This window comes from Lepisma saccharinum, chromosome 21 (assembly GCF_977018435.1).
Source record: "Lepisma saccharinum chromosome 21, izLepSacc3.1, whole genome shotgun sequence".
NCBI classification, from domain to species: Eukaryota; Metazoa; Arthropoda; class Insecta; order Zygentoma; family Lepismatidae; genus Lepisma; species Lepisma saccharinum.
This window is the reverse complement of record NC_139249.1, coordinates 23,333,285-23,345,213: the sequence shown is the minus strand read 5'-3', so window position 1 is coordinate 23,345,213 and position 11,929 is coordinate 23,333,285. Positions and strand designations below refer to the sequence as shown.

Sequence of the window (11,929 nt, the reverse complement as noted above, 5' to 3'; positions counted from 1 at the left end):
AAGGTGTTGCATATGAGCTGTGGTGGCTTTAACAAGACAATAAATATTGTGATTTGAATATAATTCGAGATGTGAGATTGATTGATCTATCTCTGCTAGACTAGCTACTCCTCAATGCACGTCACTGTCCCATTGTTCCCAAAACTTCACAACAATACTTCACTCATCTGCAGTACACTCTTTGAGTGTGATTGCCATTTTCAATATTTATCTTTGCATGAACATGAAAAATCTATCATCTGCTGCTGAAACTATATCTTGCCAATTATTCACTCCTTTCAAATCTACTAACTGCTGTTATCAGCTATCCCATTTCTGTTCGTGACTTAGAGTAAGGTGGGGTAAGACTGCACGGCGGGTAACACTGCGCACCAGTTTTTCAAGGTGAAAATCACACACAGTTGGCACCACTGCACCACCGTTACTTCGTTCAAGCTGGTAGCTAGCTGTGGACAGTGGTGAAGATACGTTTGAAATTCGTTGTGCTGAGAGACATAACTGAAAAGATTTTGAGGGTGTTTGCTATTTATTTTGGTACTACGTGTTTTGAGTACTAGTTCACTGTGAATGTATACAATATTACGATGTTGATGGATAGAAGAAGCTGTGTGAATGCCGAGTCCACCTGTGTATTAGTTTCCATTGCTTTGTGCAATAGCTGGGCAGCATCACGTGCAGTGACTTGCACTGAGGAGTAGCTAGTCTAGCAGAGATAGATCAATCAATCTCAAATCTCTAATTATTTTCAAATCACAATATTTAATGTTTTGTTGAAGCCACAGTTCATATGCAACACTTTTTTTTCACGCGCTTCTCGTCCCTCGGTACGTTCAGCGGCCTAGCTCACTCTTTCTCCGCCTCACAGTTCCAGGTAGAAACGGGTTTTCGAAGGGAAAGGGAAGATTTCTGCCTCTACCTCCCTTGCCCCCCGCTCCCATGGTTGAAAGCCTGTGGTTTCAGGTCCTCCAGTCTATCTCCTATAGGACAGATAGGGGATTGGTTTCCCTTCGATTCCTTTGTAAATCCTCTAAAGAACTAAGGGGAAATTTTTCTGCAGTACTAATGATCTCTGTATTTACACTACTTTTTACACGTTGTACAATATGTATGTATAATATGGGATGTACTTTTATTATTTATGCAATTGGAACGTCTTATGCGCAGACAAAAATTTTATGCTTTTTTTTTTTAATGTGGAATATATAATGATTAAATAACAAATATTTGCTCATGCTCTCTCTTGCTCTCGTTTTAGTAGTGTTTTATTTAAATATACTAATCTCTTGGCCTCTAATAAAAAAATGAATAAGCTAAACAACCATAAATACGGATGTATTTATTTGAGCAAGTGGACGCGCGTTCTAATTCTTGTTGGTTTGGTTTATTTTACTTCACTTTTCTGCCACATTTGGTTATCGCGTAAATGAGGATGAGCGATGATATGATGAAACTGATGAACGGACCTCACAAAGAACAATTCCGGCCGGAATTCGTGACGAGCCAGCATTCTTGTTCTTATGTGTTGTACTCTGCCTGCAGTGAATAATGAAAAAATTAGAAATGAAAAATGTATCCCAGAACTCAAAAAGCCAAATGAATATAATTGAAGAAAGTAGAAAAAAGCTTTGTTTAAAGGTGTGTTTTGTTACTCATCGCTTTTTCTAGCTGTATAGATTTAATCGGAATAACTAGCTAAGAAAGTCATGATGGACAATCATAAACAGAGAATTCTTGGCTCCTGATTTCACAGTGCCCTGCAGATGCACTGGGAAGAAATTATTTGTATTTTCTTCTCTCTTCCATCGCTTTACCTAATTTCTGCCATGACGATGAACGTTGAATAAATTAAACGGGTGAAGAGTGGTTGCAAAGAAACACTCATGCAAAGGCCAGGATTCAAGTCCGGATCCTTCAGTAACGAGATCGTGAGAATTAGGGAAATCAAGCAATGCAAAATTTTTGAAAAAACGTTAATCATATATAAAGATGATATTTCAAAAATTCAATTGAAAATTACTACTCAGGAAAAATGCAGTTTGCTTTACCGATACCCACGTATCCGAATGGTTAGCGCCTTCCTCACATGTTTGTTGTTGGCCGACCTCCGTGGGGGAGTGCAAGTGGTCCCGGATCTGTACCCGATGGAGGTATATAGTGGTTCGGATCCTACATGAAACTATAGGTCTAGTTCCGATTAGCCTTTCTGTGTATAAAATGGACTTAAAACGTCAAATCAACCAACCGTGGGGGTGCGCTACAACACCAGGAGTTCCGGGTTCGAACCCCTACCTGAACATGGGTGTTCTTTATGTTTGTCCCTTCATTAATTTTGTCGTATCATCTTTGCGATGAACTAAATGTATCAAAAAAGTGAATCAAATCAAATCATTCATTGATTGATTGTTTGACTTGGTTTATTTTACTTCGCTTTCCGCCATATTTGGCTAATCGTGAAGACGATATGATAAAATTGATGAAGGGACACACACACAAAGATCACCCATTGCCAAGCCGAGATTCAAACCCGGCAACTCTGGCTCAGTAGTCAAATCAAATGCTTTTTGATTTTCGAAAGTGGGTGGAAGTTATGTGTACAATTTTTTGTAGTCATTCCTAACTTTGCAATTTTTCCTGTACTTGACGTTCTTCTTTTAAGAATACTTGGCCCTAAAAAAAAGGGGGGGGGGGTTATGACCCGTTGGTCACGCCACTCATTGCTACCCCAAGTGTAGACGTCACTGCACGTCACTGATCACGTGATTTGTTCAGGAATGCAGCACGGGGCACGACTGCGCACGTGTGCAGTTTTGCCCCACATGTGTGTGGCTTGCAGGTGCAAGTGTGTGGCTTGCAAGGCTCAGCCATTAGATGGATAATTTTTTGGTCCACTGAAGTCGTTTTATTCATTTGTGTGTGATAAGTGGATGAGTAACCATCCAGGTCGCCCAATCACAGTTTTCTTCCAAGTGGCATCCATTTTTACAAAGGCATATGGGAAGGCAGTTACAGTTGGGAATGCCATGAAGGGCTTTGAAATGACTGGATTATGCCCTTTCAATCAAGACATCTTCACGGAGGACGAGTTTCTTCCCTCTACTGTGACAAATGTATCAGCTCCAACTCCAGGTGAGCAGTTTTAAACAAGTGGGGTTAACAATACTGGACCATCCACCAATGACGTGCCACAGCAGGTAAATTTGGCTCATGCATCAGCTGAAACTCCAGGTGAGCAGCCTTCAACAAGTGGGGTTAACAATACTGGATCATACGGGCACATTTCCGTTAACCAGATATCACTACTTCCACGTGCAGAGCATATTCAGCACCGCCGACGAAAGAGAAGGCAGTCTCAGGTGTTAACTGGATCTCCATTCAAAGTCAACTTGGAAGCTTCGTTGGCTGAGAAGAGTAAGAGGAAAGTTCAGGGGAAACAGAAACGGAACATCGTTGTTGAAGAAGATGTAGCAAGCAGAAAACGCCAGAAGAAAGAGTACAATTGCCCAGGTTGTAATGAGAAGTACAGCGATCCTCCAGTAGAAGATTGTATCCAGTGTTCCACATGTGACGAGTGGTGGCATGAAAATTGCACCTCGTATGAAACAGGAACCTTTATTTGTGATTTGTGTTAGAGATTCCTAACCCAAGTGCAGGACGGGATTCACTGTGCCTACTGTGAGAATGCCACGAGAAATGTATCCCATATGATAGAAGAACTTTTAAAGGTGATTTGTGTTTCTTTTTATACAAATATGACTCTGTGTAGAAAGTGCACATTCTTACCCGAACTTGATCACAGTTTAACCCCGCAGGTTACTGTTATGTAATTGTTTCATGCAGAAATATTGTTCATTCAGCTTTCGGAAATTTACTGTGAGTCAGCAAAGGATAGTGCAATGTGTATTGCTTTTTTCATGTGTGTCTGTAGTTTCATAGCTTGAATATAAAATTATGAACTCAAACTGCGCAGTCTTGCCCCACCTTACTCTATTTGTTGACATCCCTCGTACGAATATATTGTGTCATGGCAAACACCAGAATAATTTTCTTACCAAATTGCATTTTACAGTATGCATAAGGGTAACTTGGTGTGAACAGAAGGGGGGCGTACTCATCCTGTAAAATTTCCAGGTTCATTGCACTTGCATGTTAGAAGTAAATTATGCCGCAACCAAAATGTATCATTCGGGATTTTTTGTAATGCGTTCTCACCGAATATGAAATTTTGCAACACCAGTTACCAGGAATCTCTGGAGCAAAGTGACGAATATTGGCAGAGAAGAGGGATGAAACTAGTGGGCAGAGCAAAGCATAACACTCCTGCAAATTGCTGTTAGCTTCAGTCCCTTATCATCCTCCAAGCAATTCCGTTCCCTCTCACACTTCAATTCGTTGAATCCTCTTGAGTCACTACTTGCGAAGAGCCTTGTTTTCATTTGCTAGCTCCAGGGGTTACTCAGATAGGGTATAATCATTAATTATTATATCAACTGGGCCTACCTGATAGCAAAGTGCTAATGCACTCACCTTGTAATCAAAGGATCCCAGGTTCTATCCCCTGGTTTGGATCCTGCTTCAAACTAGGTCGAGCTCTGATAAACGTATCCTAGCATAAAGATGTATTAAAATAAACTACATACAAAATTATTAGTTAATTATTAGAAATTGGGAATGGCTTTATGGCAAATAAATTTGAATTATTGGAGTGTTACATAGTACTTTTATTCAGAAAAGTATTACAAATATATAGTAAGTAATCCTAACAAAGCTTACTGCATACATTCATGTATAACTCAAAATATGAACAAAGGAAGTAATGAAAAATGTAGCCAGGCAGGAAAGAATAAGGTAAGAAAAGTATGGCAACAATATTAACATAGAGACTTTTCTTTAAAACAAATCTGCAGAATATATTATATTATATGTCACGCTACATATTGTCATCACAAGCATAAAGTCATAGAATAGAATGTTTCTACAAATAGGTTTTAAGTCTTTCATGAAATTTTACACAACCTTTATATCAGTATCATAAATACAGTGTTTCTAACCATGTATATTACTCCTGCTGTTGGGCTGTACCTTTACCAATATTTTGTCATTTATTAAATTTGGATGCGACATGAATATTTGGTAGGTAATGTGTGTAACTCTGTATCTGACCAAAGAATGTGTTTAGCGAAAAATGTACTGTAAGTTGCTCTTCATATTGGTCTATGCAATTGCAAAATGATCACATTGTCTAATCTGAATATCACTATTAAGTGTACATGCGAATGTTCATATTTTTATATTTTTCTTCAATAAGACTGGTTTTGTAAAGGAATTGATTGTGTTTTGTGGAAAGAAGGGACTGCAGTAACTACAATTTCATGCTGAAATTAACTTTGCTACAATAAAAAGTGTAAATTGTAATTTTTAGATCATAGCATTTTATGCAACAGTGCCTTATTGTGCTCGAGTGATATACACAAATGTTTATACAGTGACATGCCTTATCTTGTATAACATTTAGTCAGTTTATGTAACATAACTAAACTTGTAAAGGTAATTCATTTTCTATTGACATACTAAGGGTGATTGTTACAAAACTTTGTGCTACAGTTGTATTATGTGATTACTGATTTAAATGCCTATTTTGAAAATAAATAACCTTTGTCTGCAACTGCCCTTTTATTTATATTTTCTACTCTGTACTTCATAGAAGACAATATATCATTACATGCAGAATAATAAAATGATCAGATGTGCATTCACTCTGAACAGTGCTATACCCCCCAAAATATGTTTTCAATAAATCTTGAATGGCATGTATTCTGTTATTTTTCAGGGGGTTTGCTTACCCATCTAAGTGAATTTGTAATGACAGCTCCTACAATTGCAATGAAAGGGTCGAATTCTTGCAGAGTCTTGAAGTCCATCAATTTTTTCATAATAGATTGGTCTAGTTTTTTTACCAAGGCCTTCACCCAGTCCTGACAATTGTTGAGAGTTTCCAAATAAGTTTCCCCATTTTTCTCATTACTAACCACACATTCTCTAATATGCTTTGGAGAGGTGTATAGTGTACCAAGATCATAGAATTTGTACTTTGATCTGTCCTCTGGTGCATGTTTCAAGTAGTTGGGTACAATTTTATTGCCATCTCCACAGAAACCTGAAAGGGGGAAAAAAAAGAATGAAATAGTAAAAAGTCATGACTTCCTGGCTGATATTGGGATTACAAGTCAAATATACTCGTAGTAGGACTGGCTGGTACTGACATGAGACAAGTCTTTGTTTCATTTACTGATATTGAGACCTCTATTTAAAAATTTAGATAAGAATGAGGCCATCATATCCTCAGAGATGTGTCACGAGACTGCATAATTAGATTCAGTAGTGAACAAACACTCCACAGGAGTGCCCACAGGAGGGTTTCATGACGTGCTCGCATCATGGGAATTTTTTTTTGGGGGGGGACAACATTTTATAATTTAGTTACCAATTAGTGGCCACGGTGGCTCTGTCGGTAACGCGTCTGACTACCATGCTAAAGGTCCCGATTTCGATCCCCGGCCGGTTCAAATCCGTGAACTTTTCTAATGTTGGAAGTGGCACCGGCGCCCACCCAGTGTCAAATGACGTGAGTAGCTGGGGGAAACCCAGGGGGGTAAAGGTGGTCAGGGGCATGATGCTGATCACATCACCCCCACTCACAACCGGATCAAGAAAGTGTGGGGCGTTATCCCCACACCCCTTATACGCCTTCATGGTGTGGTGCTAAGCACAGGGGAGCACTTTAATTTTTTTTTTTTTTTACCAATTCTATATAGCTTCACACTAACACTGACTTGTTATTGATTCTTAGTTTTATTTGCAAATTTTATGAATTCCTCAGATGGACAGTTTGTTCAATACACCTACAAACCAGGGCTGTCACACAGAATCTTCTTCAGGTTGACAAAATATTATCAAGTGGACTGTCTTTTGGTGTCTGCGACTACAAAGAATTTCACATTTCTCTATAAGTATTTAACACTTTTAAATGCTTATTTTTGTCATCTGCATTATTATCCAGTGTTCTGAAATGTACTTTTTTATACTAGTTACTCATTTTAAAAGTAACTTTGGTACTGGTACTTTAAGTTTCTTGCAAACAAGATACCCACAGTCAATGATCACATTAACCCATGATCTGTTGCACTCGCTTGAGTCACTTCATCGAGGGTGAGCGTGGCAATCACGCTTGCTTTTCGGGCATATTTCACCACATTTTAGTATATAAAAGAGGATTTTTTCTTTTGTTTTTCCAGTGATATACTTATTAATTCCCTACTATTTTACACTTTTGTTTCAAATTATATATTTGTTTTCAAACATAGAAATGCATTGTTGAAGCGAACAGCTCTCAGTGCTAACAAAAATAACATGTTCTTCGAAGCTTCTCTGAAGAACTAAGGGCCAGTTCTGCCCGTATTCCGCAAATCTGATAGATACAATATGAAATCACTTAGACACTTTTCTTATTTTCTATTAACATGACAAAAACATATAGGTATGAAAACTCACTTGAAACAGCGTAGACTTATTGACTAAATAATGCAAAAATCTAAAAAAAAAAAAGTGTAACCTAATCAGTCATGGCTGATCTCTGTGCTCACTCTGACAACACTCCTTACACAACAATGGTCTCTCTCATACTGCAGTGTATGTCAGCTCATTAGAATGTGATCAGGTCACTTGTGATATTCTAAAAGTCAATTAGAGAGCATTATAATCAATATTTAAAATACTATTAAAATGATCCTTTCACCTTACTATCCAGACAAGACATGTGGTTGGGAACGAAGTTGTCAAACTTAGCTTTCCTCCATGTTACAAATTTGATATGATCCACATTTTTATGTGACGTCGCCAGTAGAAGATATGTCACTAATGTATTTATTTTTATAAAAGAAAGCGTAATTTCTTTGTTATTATATGTAATATTGCACCCTGTTTGTAATATATATCTTTTGTTTAATGTTTATTGTATTTTATGCTCTGTTATGAGTAGTTTAATGTATCTTCATGTTTGCAAGAGTGCACTATACGAATTTGTATTTCTAAAGATGTATAGATGTTAGTTTTGTTGATAGTATCTTTTTGTAGATAGTGAATGATTCATCTGTACTTTAATCTGTGTTCTCGAAAATAGTATAAAAGCGAGGGTATCGCGTAAGAATCATCACACTTTTTCGCCACGGATCGACGAAGCTTTTAAACTTAAAAAGAACTCCTCGGTGTTGTGCATACATCTTGGTATGGTAGTTTGGGGCGCAAGCTAGGCCTATGTGAACATAGGTACGCCGATAGCCATGCATTGATGATATGCACAATACTGCAACCATTCTACGTCAAATAATAAAGTTAGCCTAAAGATTAATTTGGAAATAAAAGGCTAAAGAGCAAATATTGGCTCAGTTATCATTGCATATCTCTTGGTGTGGTAGTTCGGGGCGCAAGCTAGGTCTATGTGATCATAGGCTTGCCGATAGCCACGCATTGAGATTTATGCGTTTTAATTGAGTCAATTCATCGACAAAACGAAATCCTCGCCTTCGTCTCAAGTATAGTTGCATTATAATTGCAATAAATAAAGAATAAAACTTTTCAGTTTATACATACGGCAGTAATGTGGTTTTATTTCTCTGTGCTGTGAATATTGTCTTCGCCTAACACTATCCCTGTACCTGAGAGGAGTCTGTGTACTTCACCGAGTCTTATCGTTCACCGCTGAGTATTATTAAGTTAATATTAATAGTATAATAATACGACGCGTGAAGTAATTGTGCTTTAGAACGTATCAAGTGGCAGCTCAACGTGTTGGCTCGATTTTGTAGTGTACAAGGGCAAGACAATTGTTTAAAGTTGAGATTCATTGTGCAAGAGCACTAAACTTTTATATTTGTAGAAAAGCACAGAACTACTTCGTTCGAAATGGAAAGAAAACATTTGCGTAGCGCAAATAAAAATCTTGCTTCAAATTCAGAGCTTAATGTTCCCGATTGTTGTCGGAACATTGATAAAGATAAAACCACATTTGTGTGCAAGAAATGTACAAAGCTTCTACATTATGAATGTTGTGGCTTAGATGTTCGATCTGAAAGCCACGAAGCTACCGATTTCGTTTGTAAAGAATGTGAATCATTGTCTACAACTATTACATCTGATCCATTAAATATGTTTGAAGCTTTAAAAACCATGATTGAAGGAATTAGCAAGCAGCAAGTTGAAAGTATGGAAACATTACAGGCTGATATTAGCAAACAGTCTGAAGCACTGAAAGCTGATATCTGCAAACAGTCTGAAACATTGCAGGCTGATATGTGTAAACAGTCTGAAGCACTGAAAGCTGATATCTGCAAACAGTCTGAAACACTGCAGGCTGATATTAAACAGCAAGCTGATTCCATTACCAGCTTGAAAGCTGATATCTGCAAACAGTCTGAAACATTGCAGGCTGATATGTGCAAACAGTCTGAAGCACTGAAGACTGATATCTGTAGACAATCTGACATATTGAAGGAAGATATCCTCAGAGAATGTGCGTTGCTAAAGGATGATATCGGTAAGCAGCACGATGAATCTATGAAAGCTTTAAGAGCTGAAATAGGCGAGATGGCCTGTGAAATACAACAACTAAAGTCTGAGAACGAGAATACTAGGGCCCGATTCACTGAAGAAATTCGGCAGGCTAGAGAGATGGACTTTGATGGGTTCCGGCGTAGCTTGGCAGCCGATGTTAATAAAGCCACGGAAAGTGTTCGCATCGATGTAGAGGATATTAATTCGAGATTCACTGAGGAGTGCAATAAGATTATTGAAAAACAGCTGACGATGGAACAGATATTCGCCGAGGCCGAGACTGACAAAATACAGTTCCGGGCTGAGGTCCAAGAAAATATTAGTCAGATTTCAGTAATTGTGTCTCAAAGAAGCAAGGACGTTGAGGAAATAAAAACTCAAGTAGAACAACTTACGAATCAGTTAGAGACCATGCACGTTACCCGCCAAACGGAAACAGAAACTGGATCTCGAACAGCTGGTCATCCGTCTGCAGTTGCTGAGAGTGCAGCATTGCCAACCATGAACATTGAACTAAATGAAGCGATGGACAGAGCAGGTGGAGAGAGAACTAGAGAAGACAAACAAGTTTGTCGCCCACGAGTTACTGCTGATTCAAGAGCTAATGAAGTGGCGTCTGCTGTTCCACCTACCTTTAGTCTTTCGGGCGATGACAGAGGTTACAGAGAGCGTGAATCTCGCAGGGCCCGGCACAGTCTTTATGAAGAAAGGACAAAGAGGAAACGTCTAGAAAGGAAGAAAGATCGCAGTTCCTCCTCTTCCAGCACCAGCTCTGACTCTCAGTATCAAGCAAAAATCAGGAAGCGAACACGAAGGCATGGAAATTCAAGGAGCGGGCCAGATGAGTCGCCGCCAAAAACTCAGCGATCAGCAATGACTGGAACTCCAAGGATGGCAGACCTTAATTCCTTGTCGAAGTTCAAGGGAGACCTGGAAGCCCAGAATGCTGAGCAATACTTAAAAGAACTTAATATCAATTTTGATTTAATGCAGATTCCATACGAATACCGATTGGAAATTATTCCTCGGTTTTTCAAGGACCAGGCTGAGCATTGGTTTCGAGCAAACCAGTTAGAGTTCAAGTCCTATTCTGATTTCTGCCGTCGTTTTCGCAAACAATATGCTTCAGAAGAGGCCAAAGAGAGGCAGCTGACAGCAGTGAGATCTCGCCGATACTTAAAGCAGTCCGGTATGAGCATAGAGGAATATGCCTGGTCTATTTACTCAGCCTACCGCAATCTGTCTGCCCATTACATAGAACCTGAGATTGTGAATTTAATAATCTCCCAGCTTCCATATAGAGCTCGCAGTCTGAGTCTAGCTAATTCTCCTCAAACTGTACGGCAGCTAGCCGACTTTCTGAAAAGGTTCGAGGTGCTTGAAGAGCAGGACAGTTGGAAGCCTGTGTGGAATAGGGAAGGTGCAGGCCAGGGAAATGCTCCCAGACAAAATAGAATTGGAAACCAACAACCCAGAGTCAGACAAGTTATGCAGAACCAGAGGAATGGATATTCCAATTACAACAGACGACGTAATCCTCTTAGAAGGGATGGCAGGAACAACTACGCACGTGGGCCGCGTCGTTCCAGATCTGATCCAGAAGACCATTCCCGTGACTCTTCACGTAACGCCTCTGAACCCAGTAATTTCAGAGTGATGGCGCCTCCGTTTGACGAATGAGCAACGTCAGAGCGTCGACATAACCAGAGACTTTTGTTGGGCACCATCGACTAGTGCTAATCCGAGTGGTATGCAGTCGGATTTAGCCAGTCGCCCAACGTGAATTCTTCGTTCCCGATCACGGTTGGGCTAAAATCTTGGACTTCTCTGGGAACCGATGACAGCGATATAAATAGTGAAGATAATCATCTATTTGTTGTGCTGACTCTCAATGAGGGAGAACAAAGTTTAGATAGAACACTACAACAGGCAGGCAGAAAGGAAAATTTACCCAGGGCTCCGTTAATTAAAGCAACTGTAACAGGCGTCGATTTTATTTGTGTTCTGGACACTGGCAGCGAATGTAATCTCATGAGCTACGCCATTTGGAAGAAGATTAAAGAGAAGCTGCCATCATTGCAGTTACAGACATGTCCAGATGTTAGGCTGACTGATTTCACTGGGAGAAACAAAACTAGAGTTGTAGGATGTAGACAAGTATATCTGGAGATTGCTGGAAGAAATTTATTAGAGGACATGTTTGTCTTGAAGGGTCTCGAAGCTGACTTTATTTTGGGCTACCCGTTCCTCAGGAAATATGAAGCAGGAATTGACCTACAGCGCGAGAAGTTATCCCTCACCGTAGACGGAGTTCCGGTAGAGC

At 39.4% G+C, this 11,929-nt stretch overlaps 1 protein-coding gene across 1 annotated transcript in view; it reads right to left on the bottom strand.

Moving 5' to 3' along the window:
* Nucleotides 1-4,700: 4,700 nt before the first annotated feature.
* LOC146004095 (uncharacterized) overlaps nt 4,701-11,929 on the bottom strand; it is a 93,679-nt gene continuing 86,450 nt past the window's right edge. The window contains exon 3 of the mRNA XM_083142738.1: nt 4,701-6,154. Within this exon, the coding sequence (XP_082998864.1) occupies nt 5,817-6,154 (338 nt within the window). The 3' untranslated portion in view covers nt 4,701-5,816. The remainder of the gene's footprint in view (nt 6,155-11,929) is intronic.